This window comes from Cotesia glomerata, linkage group LG5 (genome assembly GCF_020080835.1).
Source record: "Cotesia glomerata isolate CgM1 linkage group LG5, MPM_Cglom_v2.3, whole genome shotgun sequence".
NCBI lineage: Eukaryota > Metazoa > Arthropoda > Insecta > Hymenoptera > Braconidae > Cotesia > Cotesia glomerata.
In genome coordinates, this window is record NC_058162.1 from 23,063,930 (window position 1) to 23,088,237 (window position 24,308).

The 24,308-nt window shown below is 27.3% G+C and overlaps 2 protein-coding genes across 2 annotated transcripts in view; one reads left to right on the forward strand and one right to left on the reverse strand.

Moving 5' to 3' along the window:
• Positions 1–139: 139 nt before the first annotated feature.
• Positions 140–7,934, reverse strand: LOC123265188 (probable protein phosphatase CG10417). Its single transcript, XM_044728829.1, has 4 exons — positions 7,582–7,934; positions 6,801–7,473; positions 3,131–4,053; positions 140–451 (listed from the first exon to the last, which is right to left on the reverse strand). Exons 1-4 carry the CDS (start codon positions 7,690–7,692, stop codon positions 236–238), a joined length of 1,923 nt encoding a protein of 640 aa, XP_044584764.1. The 5' UTR covers positions 7,693–7,934; the 3' UTR covers positions 140–235.
• A 2,714-nt stretch (positions 7,935–10,648) lies between these two features.
• LOC123265256 (heparan sulfate glucosamine 3-O-sulfotransferase 5) overlaps positions 10,649–24,308 on the forward strand; it is a 58,275-nt gene continuing 44,615 nt past the window's right edge. Inside the window, exon 1 of the mRNA XM_044728939.1 lies at positions 10,649–10,920. The gene's annotated coding sequence lies outside the window, so the exon portion shown is untranslated. The remainder of the gene's footprint in view (positions 10,921–24,308) is intronic.

Sequence of the window (24,308 nt, forward strand, 5' to 3'; positions counted from 1 at the left end):
TAATCTAGATTATACTCATTGTAATCTGGATTATACTAGTTACTATCTAAAAATTTTTTTCACTCAGTATAATCTGGGATGATATTCAGTATCATCTTGTTTTTTCCGTGTGTCAGGAATCTTTTGAAATAAAAAAAAAAAAATGCTCCGTAATTTTAATTAACAAAAGAAAACTGTACGGTTGTAAAAAATGTTTGAAATTAGGTAATTTTAATTAATAATAATGAAAAAAACTTTAAACGGTTTCTCTGGCCCGTTTACACTCGTTAGATTGTTCATTAGCTGAATTTTTTTCACTGGTGGGCGAGAGCGGCCTTTTTTTAGCTGCTGACTCCTCGGTCTTGTTTTTTTGGTCCTCTGTATCGTTCTTCAGCTTTACGATCACTGCTGTCATGTTGTCACACCCGGTACCGTCGCCGCAAGTATCTGGTGCTAGGCAGTGATCAAACAACTGCAATAAATAATTCAATAAATTAGTTTTATGTATATGTAATGTAGAGAAGGAAAATATTATACGGAGTAGAAAATTTTTATTGAATCAATAAAAACTGTGAATTCAATTAAAACTTTTACTAGAATAAATAATGCAAATGCTGGTTTAATTGATTCTATAATTAAAAATTTTAATTAAAAAGTTCAATATCTGTCGGCTGCTTCCCTGATTAATATTTATTCAATAATAATAATAATTATCAATGAGTTTGTAAAAAGTAGGTAATTGTTTACTTTCACTCTCACGTTATTCGTGTCTGGAAAAATTCAATAAAATTGTTAGAAAAATTTATTTTAATTTTTTTAACTACTTGTCTTTTTTTTTAATAATATTTTTAAAATATTAATTTATATGAGTTCAATATTTAATTTTAAGTGAATGAAAAATTAAAAAAATAAATAAAAAAAAATATTTAAGTATTATTAAATAAAGATTATTTTAAAATATTTTTTTTCATATTTTGCACCAATAAAATAATCAAGAATAAAAATAAATAAAATTGTAGAAATTTTAATCAAGGTAAAAGACCCAGTTATTGACACTGGCCTAGTTATTGACACTTGCAATTTTATTTTAATTAAAAAAAAAAAAAAAAAAAAACAAATCAATTCTAATAAATTAATAAACATCATTTTTGAATTATAAATTTTAAGATAATTTGTTTTTTGAGACCATTTTATTTTTTTAATTAAAATAAAATTGCAAGTGTGAAACAACTAGGCCAAATCGAATCCAATATTAACCAAAATTCTATAAGTTGACGTCTACTTTTATTTTCAATTATTCAAATTTTGATGTAAAATTTAACAATATTGAAAAATTATTTTAGTACTTCTAAATCATTGATCGTGTGTAAAAATTTACATATTTTAAAAAATTTCAATAAAAAAGACAAGTATGAATTTTTCAATTTTCAAATAAAAAAAAATATAATTTCATAAAATCCACCGTAACAAAAAATAAAAAAAAAAAAACTAGAATAAATAAATTTTTTAGTCAAAAAAACGATGAAACTTCAAATTTAAACAATTACCATAAAATAATAAACAAACTTTTACAGATAAAAAAGTTGACTCAAGATAAAAAATCAATTACCAAGAAATTTCTCTTGACTTGAGTAAATCTAACTTGGCTTAAAAAATTTTCTAAAATAAAAAATCATCAATTTCTATAAAATAATTTTCTTGGATCAAAATTTTTTTCTCTTGAATCAACTTAATTTTTTTATCCCTGTATATTGCAATAAAAAAAATGGTAAATATCTACAAGTGGGGTCAACCATTTTAATTTTTATTTTTCTGAACGAAATTTCTATTTAATTTTATTGACATATTTTTTTTTGAAAAATACATAAAAAAATGATCAGTTAAAAAAAAAAAAAAGTTGATTATCACAATTTAAACAAATGTTCAAAAAACTATAAATTTTTTAGAAAATTGTGATATTCGTTCTTTTTTTTTAAATTGTTCGTTTTTTTATGTACTTATAAAAGAAATATATCAAAAAAAGATAAAATAGAAATTTTATCAAAAAACATGAGCCAAAATTTTTTCCAACTTTTGAAGGCAAAAAAGCTATCGAAATTATTATTTTTTTCTTTCACAACATTTTTTATTATAAATGCACCGTAAAAACAAGCAGAATAAAAAAAAATTGAAAATTTTAATTTTTCACTTAGTTATGACCCAAAATGGGTTAGACCCCACTTGTAAATAATTACCAAAATTATCAATTTCTTCAAAATAATTTTCCCGGTTCAAAATTTATTCTCTTCACGAAAAAAAGAAAACTAGAAAAATTACAGTTCGAAATAACATTTTTCTAAATTCAAATTTTGAATGTTTATTTTCAGAGCTTTCAATGTAATATTTACATTTTTTAATGTAATTCTTACAAAATTTGTAATAGTTACAATCTGAAACTGTACACTGATAAAAAAATTAACTTGACTCAAGAGCCAAAATCTTGAACCAAGAATATCATTTTGAAGAAAATGATTTTCTTGAGTCACGAGAATAAATTCTTGAGACAAGAAAAATTTACTTAAATCAAAAATAATTTCTTGCCTCAAGAATTTATTCTCTTGAGAAAATTATTTTCTTCAAAATGGTATTTTTGGTTCAAGATTTTTTAGATTTAGATTTGTTTATTTATGCCAAGGCCTACTGGCCAAATGGCAAATATGAAAAAAAATACATAAGAATATATGACGAACCAACAAGATTTTGGCTCTGGAGTCAAGTTAATTTTTTTATCAGTGTAATTTTTCCAGTTTTCATCACGGAGCGCCACGTTACATTATATAATTTATTTATTTATTTAATTTTAATGCCAAGGCAGAAGCCAAATGGCAAATTTAATACATATTAAATTATTAAATTAATGTAACGTTTACGTGTAATTTACAATAGCTATTAATTTATCAAAAATAATACACAAGAATATTAAATACTCACTTAACACCTATCCAATTTTATACAAATTAAATTAAAGTTTAAAATTTGAGACTGCAAAAGAATTTTAAAATGTAATGTAATTTTTTTATTTTTCCTTTTTCCGTGATTGAATCAACGTAATTTTTTAATCCCTTATTATTTCAATTACAAAAAAAAAAAAAAAAAAAAAAAAAAAAATTACCTCTTCGCAAATTTCGGACAATTTTTTTCTCTCATCAATCCTCTTCTTAACAAACTGAACAACATCAGCACTGCTCATAAAGTTCCAAATCCCATCACAAGCAAGAATGAGAAACTCATCTCTCTGAGCCTCAATCTTAACATGTCTAACATCAGGCATCGCAGAGATCATTTGCTTCTCTGGCGGGAGCTCAGAATTCTGCTTATAAGAATGATCTCCCAGAGCTCTGGACAAATTGAGCCCTCCATTGACTCGTCCGTCGGCAGTGACTTTACCCCCAGCCTCATTGATCCGCTTCATCTCGAGGTCATCCTCGGGCTTGTGGTCCAAGCTGAGCTCCAAAGCCTGGCCATCTCTACAAAGCACGCACCTGGAGTCTCCAGCATTCGCGACAAACAGATCATCTCCTCTGAGAATAGCGACAACTGCCGTGCACCCGCTGTCTGAGCCGGGCTCTTCATCCATCGTGATGTCTTCTTGTGCATCGTAATTTTCGTCGTCTTCGTACTCCGCATATTCGTCATCCGAATCTTCCTCGTCGAATTCATTCTGGTCCAGCTCCTCCTCGTCACTCTTGCTGAGAGCATCAAAGGATTCGTCTGTGTCATCCTCATCCTCTTCGTCCGAGTCCGAATCTCCGAGCAGTCCGTGGAAGAGCGCTTCTGCAGCAGCTGAAATTCTGCGTCTGGTACTGGTCATTCCTTCCTGACTCGTCTCTCCGTTTTCCATCGTCGAGCTGCTCGTCACATCGTTATTTTTAGCCTCTTCCTTGCTCTCAGGTTTATCTTTAACGTCAGAGCCGTTTACTTCCTTACTCTCGGTTTCATTTTTACTGGGGGATACTTTTGCATCCGAGTCCTCGGAACTGTCCGGCATTTCAGCTTTAATCTCTTTTATTTCCTCCTTTGCTTTAACTGCCGGTTCTGAAATTTTATTGTCTTGTTTAATGGATCATTTTTTTTTATTATATAAATGTATTTTAATGTATAATTTATTTTATTGCTATTTGAATTATTTAAAGTTTAATTTTAAGCTTACAATAATTTTCAATTATTATTAATAATATTATAAGTTTTTAAAAATTGTCTATTTTATTTAAATAAATTATTATTTGTTCATTTATTGATTTAAATAAATATAAATAATTAAATAAGTATTCAATATTAATTGTTTTTTTTTGTAAAAAAAATTAGAAATTTTTATAAAATTATTAAAATATTAAAAAAAAAATTATAACATTAAAATCGACAGACACAAGACGATTTTTTTATTTTTCTTGAATAATAAATTAGGTATAAAAAATTATTTTTAGAAAATTGCATTTATTATTTTTTATGAGTTCTAAATATGAAATTTTTTAAATAAAGTTTCATTACTAAAATTTATTACACTACTTTAAGTAAGATTAAAAATTTCTTGAATGAAGTCAAAGTTTCTTGAGCCAAGAAAAATTCTTCTTGCTCCAAAATAACTTGTCTTCCTTAAAATTTTCTTGGTGCAAGAAGTTTTTTGTGTAGATAAAAAATTTCTAAAAATTATTAAATGTCTCTCAATAAAAAATTTACATTTCTACAAATAATTTATATAAAAAAAAATAATTGTTTATTAATATAAAAATTTTATAAAAATATAGCAGACGTCTGACAATTTTTAGAATGTAAAAAATTTGATAAAATAATGCGTGCAATTTTTTAAAAATATTTTTTTAGTTCCAATTTAATTAATAAAAAAATGTTAAATGTCTGCTAATTTCAGTATCATAAAAATTTAAACAAAAATAGGTTTAATAACCTCTAAAATAAATAATTAAAATTTTAATACTAAAGTTTAAAAAAATCACCAATTTTTTTCATAAAAGTCATAAAATTATTTATGATACTTAAATTAGCAGACATCTGACAATTTTTTGAATTTTTTAAAATTTAAATTAAAATTTTTTTTCAATTTTTTTAAGGGCAAGTTTTTTAATCCGAGATAAAATTTTATCCAGGATAAAATTATCATTGCCAGTATATCTATAAACATAAAATATATAGATATACAATCATGGTCGTTAATTTAAGTTGAAAAATTAGCCGTTTTTAAACTTCTTATAACTTTTGAATAGGTCGGTTGAATCTGCTTTAATTTTCAGACAAACTAAACTTATAAAAGTCCTTTTAGATGCCTCAAATCGTTTTTTGATCCGTCGATCTATTCAAGAATTACGAGATATAAAAATGGCTAATTTTACAATTCACAAAGTTTACAATCGGCTAATTTTATAAGTTTCCGCAGTAAGAATTGGCTAAATTCACATAGCCACAGATTTTTGTTTTTCGTTATTTTATAAATGACTGAATTTTTGTTTTCTGAAATTTCCCTTTCGCTAATTTCATTAATATCATTTTTTATTCGCGAGTAATTTTACAAATGACATCAACTAACTTTCAAATTTATAGTTTATAAACGAGTTTACAAAAGGCTATTTTTCAGTAAACTTAAAAACATACTTAAATTAATGTCCACGATTGTATATTGGCATAGGATAAAATTTTATCTCAGATTGAAAAACTGATTCTAAATTTCTACATGTGTATGTTTTTTCTGGATATTTTTAAGGGGGAACACCACTGTGACGATCGAAAAAAAGAGGTGATTTTCGGGAATTTTTTTGACAGGAAAAATAAAGGAATTTGGGGATTGGATTTTTTTTTTTATTTTATTAAGGGTAGATTAAATATCATTACCCTAAATTTTTATTAAAAAATATTTAATTATTACAAAGTTGTTAACAATCTCGTAGAGCACTAGAAAAAATTTCCCCCTCCATGGTCGGTTCGATAACTCAAAAACGGATCATCTGAAAATAAAAACCTAAATTGCTTTTCAATTAGTAAGGATGTAGTTATCGTCGCACGTACGGAATTTTGAAAATTTCAATTTAAAAAAAAATGGCAACTGATTGAAAATTTTCTCACTATTCTTACTGTTATTTTTTTGGTTTTAACCCGGCTAAAAAAATCTTTAAAATAAAAATTTTTTTAATTCCGTACGTGCGACGATAACTCCATCCTTACTGATTAAAAAGCAATCTGGGTTTTTATTTTCAGATGATCCGTTTTTGAGTTATCGAACCGAACATGGAGGGGAAAATTTTTTCTAGTGCTCTACGAAATTGTTAATAACTTTGTAATAATTAAATATTTTTCAATAAAAATTTAGGGTGATAATCTTTAACGTACCCTTAATAAAATAAAAAAAAATCCGATCCTCAAATTCCTTTATTTTCCCTGTCAAAAAAATTCTCGAAAATCACCTCTTTTTTTCGATCGTCACAGTGGTGTTCCCCCTTAATTATAATTTAATTATTATAAAAATCTAAAAAATTATTAGATGTATGACATTAAAGTTAGCAGTCACTTGATAATTTTTTAATTTTATTTAATAAACAAATTTTTTCTAAAAAATTATTTAAAAAAAATTGCATTTATATTTTTTTTACATTTCTATTTTTTCTGTCATAATTTATTTGTTAAAAAAAATTCTAAAAATTATTAAATATCTGCTAAATTAATTATCATATTAGATGCCTGTTAAATTTAGTATCACAATTCTTTCAAATGAATTTTAAAAATAATTAATTAAAATTAAATTTCTACGAAAAAAAAAAAATAAAAAAAAATCTTACCATTCACAACTTTATGGTCAACTTCTCCATTGACAGTAGCCCCAGTTCCAGTTCCAGTCGTAGAATCAAGAGTCTGTTCAGCTTCGCTGCTCTTAGAACTCTCAACATCCTTCTCTGAACATTTCTCAGCCTCTCCATCTTTCTCTTTATCCTTATTCTCCCCAGAAGCCGAAGCAGAAACAGAGCTGGAGCTAACATCGGCCTCGTTAGTCCAAGTAGAAGAGCACCCAGCAGCAGGGTCCCTTTCTTTGGTGCGACGACAGCGAATATTAGGACTGGAAATAATTTTCTTGCCAAGCCTGTCGCCAGCAGGAGTCTCCATGTACTTGGCGATCACCTGCTCGAGCGGCATCGCGGCTTCCTGCTTCAAGTCCCTGATATTGTCTTCTTCATCAGTCTCGGCCTCCTCCTTCACTTTCTCCGAGTCTCCGGCGCTTGAGGAGATTTCTTTGAGGACTTTTATCACCTCGGGAGTCGCGAGAGTCGCGTCGAACTCCAGGAATGCGTCAATCAGCGCCTGTCTTATGTCACCGCGCTTGTAAGCTTCTGTTTCTTTTATAAAATCCGGGAGCTCCTTCGCGCAGTAACTCGCGACCTCGTGCCCGCCGTGACCATCGTAAACTGCAAAGAGCGAGACGTTCTCGTCGAAATCGCTGCAGCAGTTGTGAGCGTCCTGGTAATAAATGTCAACAATGTCAGAAAAATATTAAAAAAAAATTTTTTTAATTAATTTTAATAATTAGTAATTTATTATTGAAATGAAAAATAAATAATTATTTACCTCTTGGCTTATCCGCCATCCTTGCATAGAACTCGCGCCAAATACCACATTTTTACCAAAACCATCAACGGACTCCTTTGTGGTTACCGGCTCGGACAAATACGCGCCCATTTTTATTTTTCAATATTTATCAAGAGGTATTATGATATTTTAGTAGTGATAATTTTTTTATCTCGACACTGTTAATTATTTTAATGTACAGTACTTGTGTTTGTTTCTTCGTTGTTATTTATTGTTGAGTTTTGTTTAATTGAAGTGAAACTCGGAGCGTTAACGTTGAATATCCATGACCGGTTTTTAAGGCTACTTAACAAATAAGAGTTGCGAATGTGAGCTAATGCTCATCCGCCATTACGATCGTGTTTTTTACGCAGCTGCTGACCTCTAGTTTTTATGCGGGAAAATTTGAATCTTTTTTATAATAATAAAGTTAGACATTTTTGATTTTTTTATTTTGCTTAATTTATTAAATTATAACTAAAAAATATTTTTAAAAAATTGCACTTATAGTTTTTGAAGTTTTTGACAAATGAAAAAATTTTTTCAAAATTTTTTTTGTAATAATTTTTTAATAGAAAAAATTATAAAAATTTTTAAATGTCGGCTAACTTTATTTATGATACTAAAGTTAGCCGATGTTTTTAATTTTTTGATATTTTTTCTCTCATCAAATTAGAACTAAAAAGTGTTTTTAAAAAATTGCACTTATAGTTTTTCAAGTTTTTTATAAATGAAAATTTTTTTTTATATTTTTTGTAATGATTTTTTCAATAAAAAAAATTTATAAAAATTTTCAGATGTCGGCTAATTTAATTTTCATATAATTTTTGCCGTCTTTTTATTTTCTTCAATTAATATGATACTAAAATTAGCCGATGAAAATAAATAAAAATAAGGTTAGCCGACGTCTAAAAATTTTTATGATTTTTTTTATTAAAGAATTATTACAAAAAAATTTTTTTATTTGTTAAAAACTTCAAAAACTATAAGAACAATTTTTAAAAATATTTTTTAGTTCTAATTCAATTAATTAAGCAAAATAAAAAAATCGAAAATGTCGGCTGACTTTATGATTATTGAAAATTAAGTTAGCTAGACATTTAAAAATTTTTAGAATTTTTTTTTATTGAAAAAATGAAAAAATTTTTAAAAAATTTTCACTTGTAAAAAACTTTAATTTAAAATCTGTAAGTGCAATTTTTAAAAAATATTTTTAACTTCTCGCTAAGAAAATTGAAAATTTTTTTGTTTTAATTTAATTATTAAAAAAAAATCAAAAAATTAAAATCGTCGGCTAATTTTAGTATTGTAATTAGCCGACGTTTAAAAATTTTTAATTTTTTTTATTAGTTAAAGAACTAAAAAAAATTTTTTTAAGTTGCACGTATAGTTTTTGAAATTTTCTACATGTGAAACTTTTTCTTTTAATAATTTTTTAATATAAATTAAAAATATTTTCAAATGTCGGCTAATTTAATTTTCATCAATTAATCGCTTTTGGCAATAAAAAAATATTGAACTTATGAATTATTATTTAATTTTATTTTATAAATTAAAATAATTTTTATTAACAAGCACCTTTTTTTTTTAATTTTATTAAAGTGATTAAAAATAAATTTAACATTTTTATAAATTCAAAAATTCTAGATAAATTTTTAAAAATTTGTTATAATTTTTTTTATACATTCATTTAAAAAAATGATTCATTAAATTTCAGATAATTTTAGTATCACTTAAATAATTAAATTTGTATGTAAGACAAAATGGAGTCTTTTAACAAAATGGCGGCATGCACGCGCCGATAAATTAATACTTTAGTATTGTTTAAATAAAAAGCTGTTAAAAAAACAATTTTTAATATTTTCTAAGAATATGTATTTTACTTATAATTTATATCATAAATTTAGTATCATTTAAATAATTAAATTAGCATGTAAGACAAAATGGAGTCTTTTAACAAAATGGCGGCATGCGCGCGCCGATGAATACTCTAGTATTTTTTAAATTAAAAACTGTTAAAAAAACAATTTTTAATATTTTAAGTACTATTTTTTAGGAATAATTATTTTACTTATAATTTATATCATAAAAAAATGAAAATTCAACATATTTATCAGGTTAATTTCAGAAAACAATATGGGGGATTTAGCACCTGTAGTAAAATTAATTTATTAATAAAATTAAAACTAAAAAAAAAAAGTAATGACTTTTAAATAATAAAACGGATTTTTTTCCAACCTGTCAACAGCTTTCATAAAAAGTTACCAGCTAAAATAAACAAAATATCCTTATCATTAAATAAATACCATAAAAAATGAATGAAAAACAACCTCTAGGTCATAGAAGTTGCGTAGTAGCGTTTATCGATCTCCTCGAGTGTACAATAGCAAGTTAACGTTACACTCATCCGTACGCTTCAGTTCCATGACAATTGCTAATAAAAGTCCATAAAAAAAAAAAAAAAAAAAGCAGACATTACCAATCCAGAAAACTGTCACACAAGTGTCAGATTAAACGCATCGAGAAAAATGAAAATCCTGGCAGTAGTTTTGCGTAATAAAATAACGGGTAATCCCCGAAGATTGTTTACCCGAAGATTTTGGCAGGATTCCCAGGTTGCCGGCGTACCAGGTGGCCGTTGGGTCATCAACCAGAGCTGGTTATTAAAAAAACTACCATTGAGTGGGTGCACTCCAGCATCCTCTTGTGTTGCTCTTGAGACTGAAAGAAAAAATAAATTAAATGGATAAAAAAATCGAGCGAGATGACAGGTAGGGTTGATGAGGGTGCTCCGATTATTCGACGAGGAGAAAAAATTCCTCTACTAGCTCTAGCTCTTACCTTACCGGAGGAGTAAGTAGTGGGGGGTCGTAGTGCCCGTAGTACCCGTAGTTGTACATACATAGCCGTAGCGTGAGAATGAGACGGCGACCGAGTTAAGCTCAGTAGAAGTAAAGGAAGAAGAAATTTAAAACAAGAGATAGCTGGGTTGTGCGCATGCGCTTAAAGACGGAGCTTGACGTTCATGTCGGCTCCCGCCAGTTCTCTGACAAACCTCAACGCGCTCGGGGCTTGTCCTCGTCGGCTGGTCGCGCTCTAGCGCAGCAGCTTCTATTATAATTATATTTATTATTATAATTATAATTATTATTATTATTGTTATAATATTAAAGATAAATAATCTGTTAAATTACACACCTGATCGTATGCCGACTCACTGGAGTGCTTGTTCCCGTGTCCGGAAGTTTCAGTGTCTGATTAAAAAAAAATCATCATCTTCCTCGTCTCGGGAGCTAATTTGTGGATTTAATTGATGGAGCGATGACCTTGGAGCTGGAGGTGAGTGATTGATTAAACTGGAAAATAAAAGTGCATGTTAGGTTAGGTGTTAATCTATACTATTAAGAGAATAAGCAAAATTTTGTGGCCAGTGTATTTATGGTTAAATTTGGTATCGTTGAAAAAGTCTTGACTTGGAGTTGTGCCTTTTCATGGTTTCATATCATTATTACCAATAGTCAATTTATGAAAAGTATTTAGGCTGCATTCGAAAATGCTCTATCTCTAGATACATAATTAAGAAATTACCTTGTATCTCGTTAACTATTGACATTTTTAGAGATATAAACTCATCCCGGTGTAACACTCATCAAGACCTTTCATTTGAGTACCCACATCAATTTTTCATATATTTATATATATTATATATATGTATATATGAAAAATATATCAAAAATGCATGTGGGTACTCAAATGAAAGCTCTTGATGAGTGTAACATCCGGATGAGCTTATATCTTAAAAAATTTCAATAATTAAGAACTGACTTTGCTATCTTGTCAGCTAATGATATTTTTGAAGATATAAGCTCATCTCGGTGTTACACTCATTAAGACCTTTCATTTGAGTACCCACATCAATTTTTCATATACTTATTTATATATATATATATATATATATATATATATATATATATATATATATATATATATATATATATATATATATATATATTATATATATGTATATATGAAAAATATATCAAATTCCATGTGGGTGCTCAAATGAAAGGTCTTAATGAGCGTAACATCCGGATGAGCTTATATCTTAAAAAATATCAATAATTAAGAACTGACTTTGCTATCTTGTTAGCTAATGATATTTTTGAAGATATAAGCTCATCTCGGTGTTACACTCACCAAGACCTTTCATTTGAGTACCCACATCAATTTTTCATATATTTATATACATTATATATATGTATATATAAAAAATATATCAAATTGCATGTGGGACTTAAATGAAAGCTCTTGATGAGTTTAACATCGGAATGAGCTTATATCTTAAAAAATGTCAATAATTAAGAACTGACTTTGCTATCTTGTCAGCTAATGATATTTTTGAAGATATAAGCTCATCTCGGTGTTACACTCATCAAGACCTTTCATTTGAGTACCCACATCAATTTTTCATATATTTATATATATTATATATATGTATATATGAAAAATATATAAAAAATGCATGTGGGTACTCAAATGAAAGCTCTTGATGAGTGTAACATCGGAATGAGCTTATATCTTTAAAAACGTCGATAGTTAAAAAAGTACAGTGCAATTTAACAAAAGTCATTATTTAATAAAGAAATATTTTATTTATATTTAGTTCACAAGTCACGGCAGTCACATAGTGACTGCAAGGTTGCTAGTTATAATTTAATATGACACTAAAGTTGACAGACATTGAAAATTTTTTTAGAATTTTACGGTAATTAAGGAGGTATTACCCCACAACAGTTCTCAACTTTTAAAAAAATTTCCCTCATATGCCCTAATGTTAAGCATTATAACTACAATATGAAATAGTTGAGATGCAGTACACTTTTGCGCCTCCTCTCACATGCGCAGAACTAGAAAAATAATCCGACTGCGTCTTTTTTTTGACTTGGCTACGTTGCACTCTCGCTCAGAATCGTTTGCCCCTTGAGACATGTGTTGTAGAAAAATTTAATGTTTTGAAATAATTTTGAGGTTACGTATAGTTGGAGAATGCAAATAATAAATAATGACTTCGCGGCTGAAGAATGGCAGATTCTACTTTAGCAATATTTCGATCGGTCTTGAGTGATAGAAAAGGTCCTGGTAAATTTAAATTAGAGAGTCTCAGTCAAGATTTTTTAAAAAATTCAGATGATGAACAACAATCATTCCATGATGCAGCTTATGACGTTCTAACTTTACAGAATTTAGTGGAAATATTAAATTTAAAAAATAATTTATTCACTTGTTATAAAAAATGTGACGTTTATTTGCAAGAACTATCTGATGCAAATAAAACAAAACATAATTTAAAAGTATTAACAGACTTGAAAGATATTATTTCGTTGAATATGTGTAAAAAATTAGCTATGAATGATATTTCAGTTGATTCTTTGAAACTAATATTTAAACAAGAAGGTGATGAAGCTATCGTGCAGTTGTTTACTGAAAAAGTAAATAACAAAAAAGAAAGATATTATAAAGAACGTCTTAGACTTTTTAAAAAAATTACCAAAAAACTCAGTTAAGAAACCAAAAAAAAATAATTTTAAGAAAGAAAGAGTTTCTAAAAAAGAATAAAATAATTAGTACAATTAATGTTCTTCTAAAGTTAAAAATAAATTATTTTTAATAAGTGCCTTTATAAAATATTTATTGAAAAATAAACTTTTAAATAAATAAATATTTATTATATTAATATTGTAGCTATATTCTTGATTTATACTATTTATTATTTTACATATTTATTTTTCCTATACAGTAAATTTGTGCTTAACCTATATCCATTAAATTTTTATAGTTATTTGAATCTGTTGGGCTTCTACTGTATTTTGAACTTCCCGCGCAGTGCAACGTTGCCAAGACACTATCTCTCACTTATTAGGTTATAAGAGAACGCTTGAAAATCATTAAAATTAACAAACTTTGAACATTGTTTATAAAAAAAATTAATACCGCTCGTTTATGTTTTTTTTTTCAAAAAAATACTTGTTATAACTTCAATTAAATATTCCCAGTTTTAAAAAAAAATCCTAAGAAAAGTATGGTTGTTATTCAATAAAATGTTCGCTCTAACTACGGTCAGGATAGGGAATACATGTTAAATATACGATTTTTAATTGCTAATATTTCGAAAATTAACACCGCAAGGACTATTAAAAAAAATTTATTCGTATAGAGGACACTTAGAATTATGCATATTCAAAAATTGAGCAATATTGTAAGAAAAGTGATTTTTCACCATACCTCCTTAAGGTAGTTAGGCCCAAAAAGCAAAAATTCAAGAAATGTCCCTAACTCCGTATAGAAGTATTTAAATACATAATACACACGCTGTTAAAATTTAGAGACGATTTACCACGTTTAACCGAAGATAATTGCAATTGAAAATGACATTTTTACACAGACGGTATGGGAAAAGAGAGAGAAAACCGCGAAGTTTTATTATTTTTGTATTGAAGAAATTTTAAGAATTTCACGAAAAACTAATATTACTTAGATTAATACATGTATAATTACCCTATAAAATTCTGGAATTCCCTACCACATAGTTATATTGAGAAATCATTAATAAATTAGTAAAGTAAACAAATAAAGTCATACGTGGAAGTAAGTGAGCGATAGCCCGTAAGAGAGGCGACACTAGCGATTGAAAAAGACAGCAGTAGCATAAACTATAGGTTGGGAAAGAACTACCTTAAAATATTATAAAAAAAAAATTTTATTAAAAATATTTCACATGTGAAAATTAATAAGAATTACAAGTGAAAATTTTTAGAAGCATTTTTTTATTATAATTGATTTGTTATAAAAATTTTTAAAATTGACAGCTAACTTCAGTATCATAATTTAATGACTATTTAGTGTGATGATGATGATGATGATGATGATGATGATGATGATGATGATGGCAATTAGCTATTTATTTTCAGAAAAGTTGGCGGTAGTTTTTAGTAAGTGGTTGGAGATCGATTACTGGACGAATTGCCCTCGCCTGAGTTAACCACTCGGTACTCGGTTCCTTAGTTTGCACATTTCGAGTGAATGCTTACTTGTACTCGGTATAAGTTTAACAGTGGCTCTTTTGCCCTCTAGAAACCCCTTCCTTGGCTCGGTACTCGGGACGGTACTTGGTGTGGGTGCAGGTACGAGTGAGCTAGACCTTCCTGGTTGAGCTAGGATTGATGTGTAGTGGAATGGGAATAGTTATTGCTTACTACTACTGTGACTGCTAGGCTGTTGTTTAAGCTAATAGTGCCTGTGCTCCTTCTGTGTGTTCACTTCCGAGGGAGCTAGAATGGGGTGAGTAAATGCCGAGTATTATAAGACACGCATCTTGCGTTACCACGAAATTTAAACATCAAATGAGATTGATCGGTGGATACCACGAATCAGGGGTGCTTTGGTGGTGGGTACTCCAGGCGGTAATTTTTGTTTTTTATTTTTGGAAAAGAGGTTTGCTAAAACAATTAGGAGGAAAATATTAAAAGGATGGAAATTTCGTAAAGTAATTTTGACTAAATTAATATTAAATTAAATACTTAGAAATTTAGAGCTCGCCCAAGTTTTTGATATAATTAATAACTTTATATAATAAACAAAATTAAGTTATTGTTAATATCTCTAGTGTCTGACCTTATGAAAATTATTTTTTAAACTTATTCTATTAAATTTTAATACTAAAAAAATATTAACTTTATTATTATTTTTAATTTGTGAAGCTTAGTATGAAAGAAGAAATTAAGCGAAATTAAAAAATTAACAATACAAAATCATTAAGGCCCAGTTTTTCAATCCGGGATAAACTTTTATTCAATGCTAAAATATATCTATATATTTTATATATTTCAAGTACATAGATATACAGACAATAATAATTATATCTTGGATATCATTTTATCTCGGTTTGAAAAACTGACCCTAAATAAAGTTAGATTGTTTTAAAAAATTTTTTCATAAAATTAAACGTAAATTTAAAAAATTGGTAATAATAATTAAATTTTTGTTTTTATATGAATTAATTTAAGAAACTATTTAATCAATTAGTAACAACAATAATCAGAAAAGTTTTAGGTTTTTAATAATTAATAATAATATACTGTCTCAGTCTTAATTATTTAACCAAATATATGAACTAATTTTTTTATTATTCAAAATCATGATTATTATTATTGTTCATATCATTATTATTATTATTGTTCATATTTTATGAATAATTTTTACTATTATAGAAAAAGAGATTTATTAAAATCATAAGGAAGAATACATTAAAATAATAAAAAAAAGTATACAAATTTCTTTAAATAATTTTGACTGAAATAGTGTAAAAATTAGTTATTAAATTAAATACTTGAAAATTGACTGCTCTCTTAAGTTTATGATATAATTAATAACAAAATTAAGTTATTAATGTCGTTAGTGTCTGATCTTATAAAGATTATTTTTTAAACTTATTCTATTTAATTTTAATATTAAAATAATATTAACTTTGTTATTTTTAAATTGGTGAATCTTACTATGAAAGAAGAAATGAAGCGAAACTAAAAATGAACAATACAAAATTATTTAATAAAATTAGATTGTTTTGGAAGTTTAAAAAATTTTTTCATAAAATCAGACGTAAATTTAAAAAATTGGTAATAAAAATTGAATGTTTGTTATTATATGAATTAATTTAAGCAACTAATTAATTAATTACATTAATTACATTAGAGACTACAGAAATCAGAGAAGTTTTTGGTTTTTAATTAATATTAATGTATTATCTCAGTCTCAATTATTTAACGAAATGTACATATTTATTTTTTAATTTTAATTAAGAGCTTTTTCCATCAATTTGTTTTATTTATAAAATAGCGAGAATAATAAATTTTTTAATAAAATAATAACATTAAAAATAACGGAAGTCTTCGTGATAAATTTATAGAGAATTAAATGCATTTTAGAATAAGCTATTTTTATTCATGTATTTTTAATCGGAGTTATTTTTGAATACTTGACGGAAAAGCAATAAGTTAATTACTCTTGTCCTAGTAATTTCAATAAAAGCTTTAATTCCTCAAAATAAAGATTTAATGAATTGAGGAAATGATTTATATAAAAAAATTTAATTCAACAAAACCCGGAACTTTCTGAACTGTTAAAGTTATTTTTGATATCTTCCCGTTTCTTTTAAAGTACCATTACACTAACTCCTAGAGAAAATACTCCAAAGTTAATCTAAAAACAATGGTGATGATAATAATAATAATAATAAGTGTAATGTAACGAGTAACAGTAAATGGGTAGTAAAAAAAATGTTATAAGATTTGAGTGGTGACAAATAGCGCTGACGTTGTGCATTTAGTCTTCCTTTTATCTTCTATTCGCTGTAGCGACATGTAGGAGGTTTTAATATGAAGAAATAAGTAGGATTGAGAGCCGAGAGGAAGAAAGATAAGAATCTAAGGATTTAAAGGAATGGAATAGAGCAACTTTAAATGAGACAAGTATCTCACTCGAGAAACTCACATTAAAGGAGCTCTTTTCTAAGCTACATCAGCTCCAAGTCCACGTCCGAGCCCAGTAAACCTCCAGCTCGTTCTTGGAGTTAAAAAAATGGACTGGATTGAGTTTAAATCCCCGTTAGTGGTCGCTCTTTCGACACGTTTCTGTCGTGTGTTCTCTTGTACCGAATGGCTACTGTATTCTTCTTCATAGAAACCAAGAATTTGGAAGTTAAAACTGAGAATAGCAAGCAAAGGTGAGAAATTTACAAATCCTAAAAAATAATTCACTTGAATTGATAATATTAACGTAAGATTTTTGTTTTTATTTCTTCTTTGTAAAAATTATCAGAGTAATTAATTTTAGGCTTTTTTTGTGACAAGAAATTGCGTTTGTAATAAAAATGGCTAGCTTAGAAATGACCAGTAGCGCCAAAGTTTCCGTTATTTGCCATCAGTTGGGTGTTTTTATTACATTTGAGCATCTAATCACCCTAAATTGATGATAATTTTGAAAGCTAATGGAATAATATGAAGATAGATGAAATTATGAATATTATGATGACGATGAATATTATGAAGACTAGATTTTCACCTAAACTGTAGCAATTGACGTCTAAAAACAATGGAAATATCAGATAAAAGATAGCTTTAATTTGGTGAAGAAACAATGAAGTGTTTTGACCCAAATAGAGTTGTATATTGATGTAATGAAAAAGAAACAATAAAATTGTTTGCCAGAAATAACAAATAGCACCAAAGTTGCCCGTGATTGTCGTAAGTTTAGTATTTTTGTCAGATTTTATCATATAATCTTCACAAATTGATGATATATTTAAAAAGTGGTGCGTATTTTGAAGATAAGGCAAGGATTTCGTCGAAATTATGAGTTGAATATAGTTTAGTGAAGAAATAATTGAATATTTTGATTAAAATGAAGCCAGATATTAATATCATACAGAAGAAACAGTAAAATTACTAGAATGTATTTCAAATAGTGGCCAGTAGTGCCAGAAATGACAAGTAGCGCCAAAGTTACCAATATTTGTCGCAAATTTAGTATTTTTGTCAGAATTAAGGTAGTACTACCGGTTTTAGAATTTGTGTTCAGAATTTAATGAAATTTGGCATATTGGTACTTTATAATATCATAATTAAGCAGTAAAATTTTTGGAAGCCTGGCGAGTCCTGGACGTTCAGATTCTTATAAAAATTGAGACAACGAGAGAAAATAACATCTAAAACATATTTAATAACAATCAGTATGGTTTCCGATCATATGAAAATATTTATTGATAAAAAACATTCAAAATTTGTCTCTGTCTCTTTCTCCAACGTGATTTAATATAGGGAAATCTACTACGTTAACCAAATATGGTTAGATTTTGGGATTTGACTCTTATGGTAACAGTAGTACTACCTTAATCATATAATCTTCACAAATTGATGATATATTTAAAGAGTGGTGCAATATTTTGAAGATAAGGCTAGAATTTTGTCGTAATTATGAGTTGAATATAGTTTAGTAAAGAAATGATTGGATATTTTGATTGAAATGAAGCCAAATGTTAATATTGTGAAGAAGAAACTGTAAAATTGCTAGCAAGTATTTTTAGTAGGACAAGAAATGACAGGTAGCGCCAGAGTTGTAGGTATTAGCCACAAATTTAGTATTTTTGTCAGATTTAATCATCTAATCTTCACGAATTGAATATATATTAAAAAAGTGAAGAGATATTTCGAGAATAAGGCCAAAATTTTGTCGAAATTATGAGTTAAATTTGTTTAGTGAAGAAATAATTGAATATTTTGATTCAAATGAAGCCAAATGTTCAAATCATAAAGAAGAAACAGTAAAATTGCTAGCAAGTATTTTTAGTAAACACCATTAGGGCAAGAAATGACAAGTAGCGCTAAAGTTGCAGGAATTCACCGCAAATTTAGTATATTCACTAGAATAATATCGATTTGTTGTAATCAAATGATATATTTCAGTAAAATAAACAAATAATAAATTTTTTTATCTCAGGAATGTGGACAAGATAGGATCATAATAACAAATTACATTATTATTTCTGCGACGTTTCGGTCATTTATTTGACCTTCCTCAGGCATCTGAAAATTTCACATGTTAATAACCAACAACATAACATAACAATTGTTACAAATACAATATTTACCATAATACGAATTCTAACAATCACTATCTTACATTGCACAGTTGCCTTAGTCATATAAATCTTTACAGAATTAATAAAACTGGTAAATTTATTAATTAATTACAAACTCCAGAAATAAAGTCAACACGACACTTGTAATTTGTTATTATGATCCTATCTTGTCCACATTCCTGAGATAAAAAAATTTATTTATGATAACTATGGACGATAATATTAACTATAATAAACAAATAATTTTAATCAAAAAAAAATCTTATGCACTTCATGTGACACTATATCATTTGTGTGTCATCATATAAGATCAGATATAAACTTATTTATCTGGAAATTATTCACATTGATCATGAAGCGAATAATTAATGAAAAACCATTGAAAAAAAGAAGACTGAATTGAATTATTGAAAAGAAATGCTTCTTTTTCAAAAAATTAGCGACGTAATGATAATTATAACTGCAGATTAAACATAAAAGGTTTGTGTGATGGAGCGTTAAATGAATATAATTAATTTCCAATGAAGTCGAGTGGGAAAACAGCTGATAAATAAAAAGAAAAAAAAAAGAGCACAGAGAAGAAAAGTTGTCGATGGAAGCATTTGGTTCGTTGGCCTCGGGATCGAGTACCTAAAGCTCTTTACTCTCTAGCAGCCCTTGCTCTTCTTCAGACCTCTCTGTTGCACTAGAGGGTTTTTCACCCTCAACTCACGCTGCACTGCCTCGAATCGAATGGAATAGAAGCGGCTCGCACATTCGCCGTAAACTATCGCGTTTATATGTACATCCAAAGTAAAAGCAATGGCAATAGCAACAGAGCAGTAGTGTGCCGGTAGATGCTGGATTGTCGTTGTTGAAGAGAATGGTTTAACAGCACCAATAGCTACGGGGTAAATACACCTGCAGTTGTACAATATAGTATAAAGCTTCCTCGTAACCAACAATAATAACAGTAATAATAATAACGGGGAAACAATAATAACAGCAACCGTGTACACTCGGGCTTCAAGCTCCAAGCTCCAAGCTTGTCGCTTTCACCTTTTCCAATCGCGATCTCGCAAAACGATAAAACAAATATTCAACGAGTATTTTTTTGGTTAAGCAAACCTTTTATTGTTTTTTCGTTACTTATTTAATGGATGTTCCATTAATTTTATTAAAAAGCTATCACGCCAGTCATTTTCTGCTTTGTTTTAATTATCCGACTCTTGTTAAATATTTTAGCAGTAATTTATCGATTTAACAAGACTTGTCGTTTTTCTCTTCATTATTTTAATACTTTGATTTCATTTTAGTAAAAATTCTCCATTGTTTCTTCAACAAATTAATTTTACTCATTGTTACTGTTTTTCAACGTAAATTGCTAAAATTTTCACGAAAATCCGTTCTAATCCTCAAATTATCATTTGTCATTGCTGAATACAAACTCCAATATAAATATACGCGATCGAATCTGATGAAATGATGACATACAATCAAAAACAGAATTTTCTTTCAGGTTGATTAAAATATTTTTTTATTTAACTGCAATCCACGACTTGTTCATGGGCAATCAATGATTTGACCTGCAAAGATACTAAATTTGCGAGAAACAAGGACAAATTTCCTGCTACCTGTCCCTTTTATTTAAAAGTAACTCAAATTCGGCGTTGATAAAAAATTTATGGACAAATCTAAATGATTACCTTGTCAAAGCGATTGCACTACTACAATTTTTGGCAAATTTCATAGAAATTATGACTTTTACGAAGATACCAAATTTATTCATAAAAACCCATTTTATCATATAAACACACTGGCCACAAAATTTTTCTTATTCTCTTAATTAAGTCACTATGTGACTGCTGTGACTTGTGAACTATAAATAAATAAAATTTTGCTTTATTAAATAATGACGTTTGTTAAATTGCATTGTATTTTCTTAAATATTGACGTTTTTAAAGATATAAGCTCATCCCGATGTTACACTCATCAAGAGCTTTCATTTGAGTATCCACATGCATTTTGTTATATATTTCATATATACATGTATATATATAATACATATAAATATATGAAAAATTGATGTGGGTACTCAAATGAAAGGTCTCTATGAGTATAATGCCAGGGTGAGCTTATATCTTTAAAAATGTCAATAGTTCACAAGATACAAGGTCATTTCTTAATTATTGACATTTTTAAAAATATAAACTCATTTTGATGTTACACTTATCGAAACCTTCCATTTGAGTACCCACATGGCATTTTTTATATATTTTATATATGTGGTATTTGTGAAATATATAAATATAAAAAATATATGAAAAATTGATGCGGGTACTCAAATGAAAGGTCTCGATGAGTATAATGTCGGGGTGAGTTTATATCTTTAAAAATGTCACTAGTTCACAAGATACAAGATCATTTCTTAATTATTAACATTTTTTAAGATATAAACTCATTTTGATGTTACACTTATCGAGACTTTTCATTTAAGTACCTACATGGCATTTTTTATATATTTTATATATGTAGTATTTGTGAAATATATAAATATATAAAATATATGAAAAATTAATGTGGGTACTCAAATGAAAGGTCTCGATGAGTGTAATATCGGGATGAGCGTATATCTTTAAAAATGCCAATAATTCACGAGATATAAGGTTATTTCTTAATCATGTATCTAGAGATAGAGCATTTTCGAATGCAGCCTAAATGCTTATCATCATATATTGACTATCGGTGAAAATAATATGAAACCTTGAAAAGGCACAAATTCAAGTCAAGACTTTTTCAATCATACCAAATTTTACCATAATAACCCATTTCATCATATAAATAACCTGGCCAAAAAATTTTGCTTATCCTCTTAATAATATAAATTACTAAATCTTATTAAATAGAACTAAATCCTTTTATCAGTGTATTAATTCAAGAACAAAAAAAATTGAAGACGATAATCTTCTTGGTTCAAGTATTTTTTTTGTGGGCAAATTTTTAGTTAGAAAAATTTACTTTCATTTTGGCTGTCAAATGGTCTTTTTTAAAAAGTATATAATAAGACCAATCTTATGTTTGAAGCAATGAGCCCTGAGAATTGCAAGCGGATCTAATTACCTAGAGATAGAATTGCTTATTGATGTGCATAGGCGCTCACGTGTGCATCCAATATTATATACTTGTGTATTAATACCAACACCAGAACAGATATATGTATTTATGCGGTGTGTGAGTATGAGTGTAGAGGAAGCTGAAGACGTGTCGATTCAAGATCCGTTTCCTTTCCTCTATCACCAGTCCAACTCTTTCCCTTCCGTTTTATTTCGCTCCGATGCTCGGACACATTTCGATTCCATTTTAGATTTTTTTGTCTTATCTTTTTTATTTGACAACTTCATCCTCGTGGCTTATCAAACATCAGTTTTATTTTATTTATTATTTTATTGAAGAAATAGCATTTCCCTAGGGAATAAAAATCGACAAATTTCTGAGCATCTTTTTTTTATTATTTAATAGCGGAAGAAGAAATATTTGTTTAAGTTTATTTTTTGAATAAACATATTGGATTCAATATTAAAAATAAATATTGCGATAACGGAAATGTAATTGATGAAATCATTTAATTAAATATTTATATTAATTTTAATATTGCTATTTGTAAGAAAAAAAAATGTTTAATTTAATCTAATGATAAAATGTAATTTTATTTATGAAAAAAAAAGTAAGGTAAAAAACATTAACTCGCGTATCAAGACATTTAAAACCTTATTTACATTTCCTTATTTTCCATATTCAATTTACATAAATTTGAATTTTAAAATTATAGATTTTAAATTAAAATTACACTGTAAATATTTTTCGATGGGCTTAGTTTGTTATTTTTTTTTTATTTTAGTAGAGTAGAATGAGATGAAGAGAAGAAATGAAAAAAAGAAGAAATGCTCTGGACATTGTTATTTATTTCAAAACTCTGTCGTGCATTAAATTGCGGGATTACAATTGTGAAAAAATGAAAATAAAGTAATTTTTATATTTATTTTTATTCTTCAACTTTATTTATGATACTCTTGAGTCACTGCGTCAGCACATGAACGTTTGGTTTAATTTTTAATATCAAATCGTCTGTAGTACGGTCACGTTTTTCGTGTTAAAAATTCAGAAGTTACGATGGGTTTATATGCATATCATTATGATTATTATTATTATTTATAATTTTTACTATTCCAGAAGAAGAGTCAAGATTTATTAGTACAATAATGAAGGAAGCATCCAAATGATGCCACAAAGTATTAAAATTTCTTTAAACAATTTTGAGTGAAATAATATAAAAATTAGTTATTAAATTAAATACTTAAAAATTGACTGCTCTTTTAAGTTTTTGATAAAATTAATAACTTAATATAATAAACAAAATTAAGTTATTGTTTAAAGATTATTTTTTAAACTTATTCTATTGAATTTTTATACTAAAATAATATTAACTTTATTATTATTTCTAATTTGATAAAACTTACCATGAAAAAAGAAATGAAGCGAAACTAAAAATTAACAATACAAAATTATTTAATAAAGTTAGATTGTTTTAGAAAATTAAAAAATTTTTTCATAAAATCAGACGTAAATTGAAAATCTTTGGTAATAATAATTAAATGTTTGTTATTATATGAACTAATTTAAGCAACTTATTAATTAATAATATTAAAAGCAACAGAAATCAGAAAAGGTTTATGTTTTAAATTAATAATAATGTATGATCTCAGTCTCAATTATGAAACCAAATGTACAGATTTATTTTTGTATTTTAATTAAGAGCTTTTCCCAGTGATTTTTTTTAATCATTCAAAAGTATTATTATTTTTATATGAATAATTTTTATCATTTCAGAAAAAAAGATTTTTTAGAACAATAAAGAAGAACACATTAAAATGATGGAAATAAGTACATAAATTTCTTCAAATAATTTTGACTGAAATAATATAAAATTAGGAATTAAATTAAATAATTAGAAATTTAATGCTCTCTCAAGTTTGTGATATGATTAATAACTTTATAT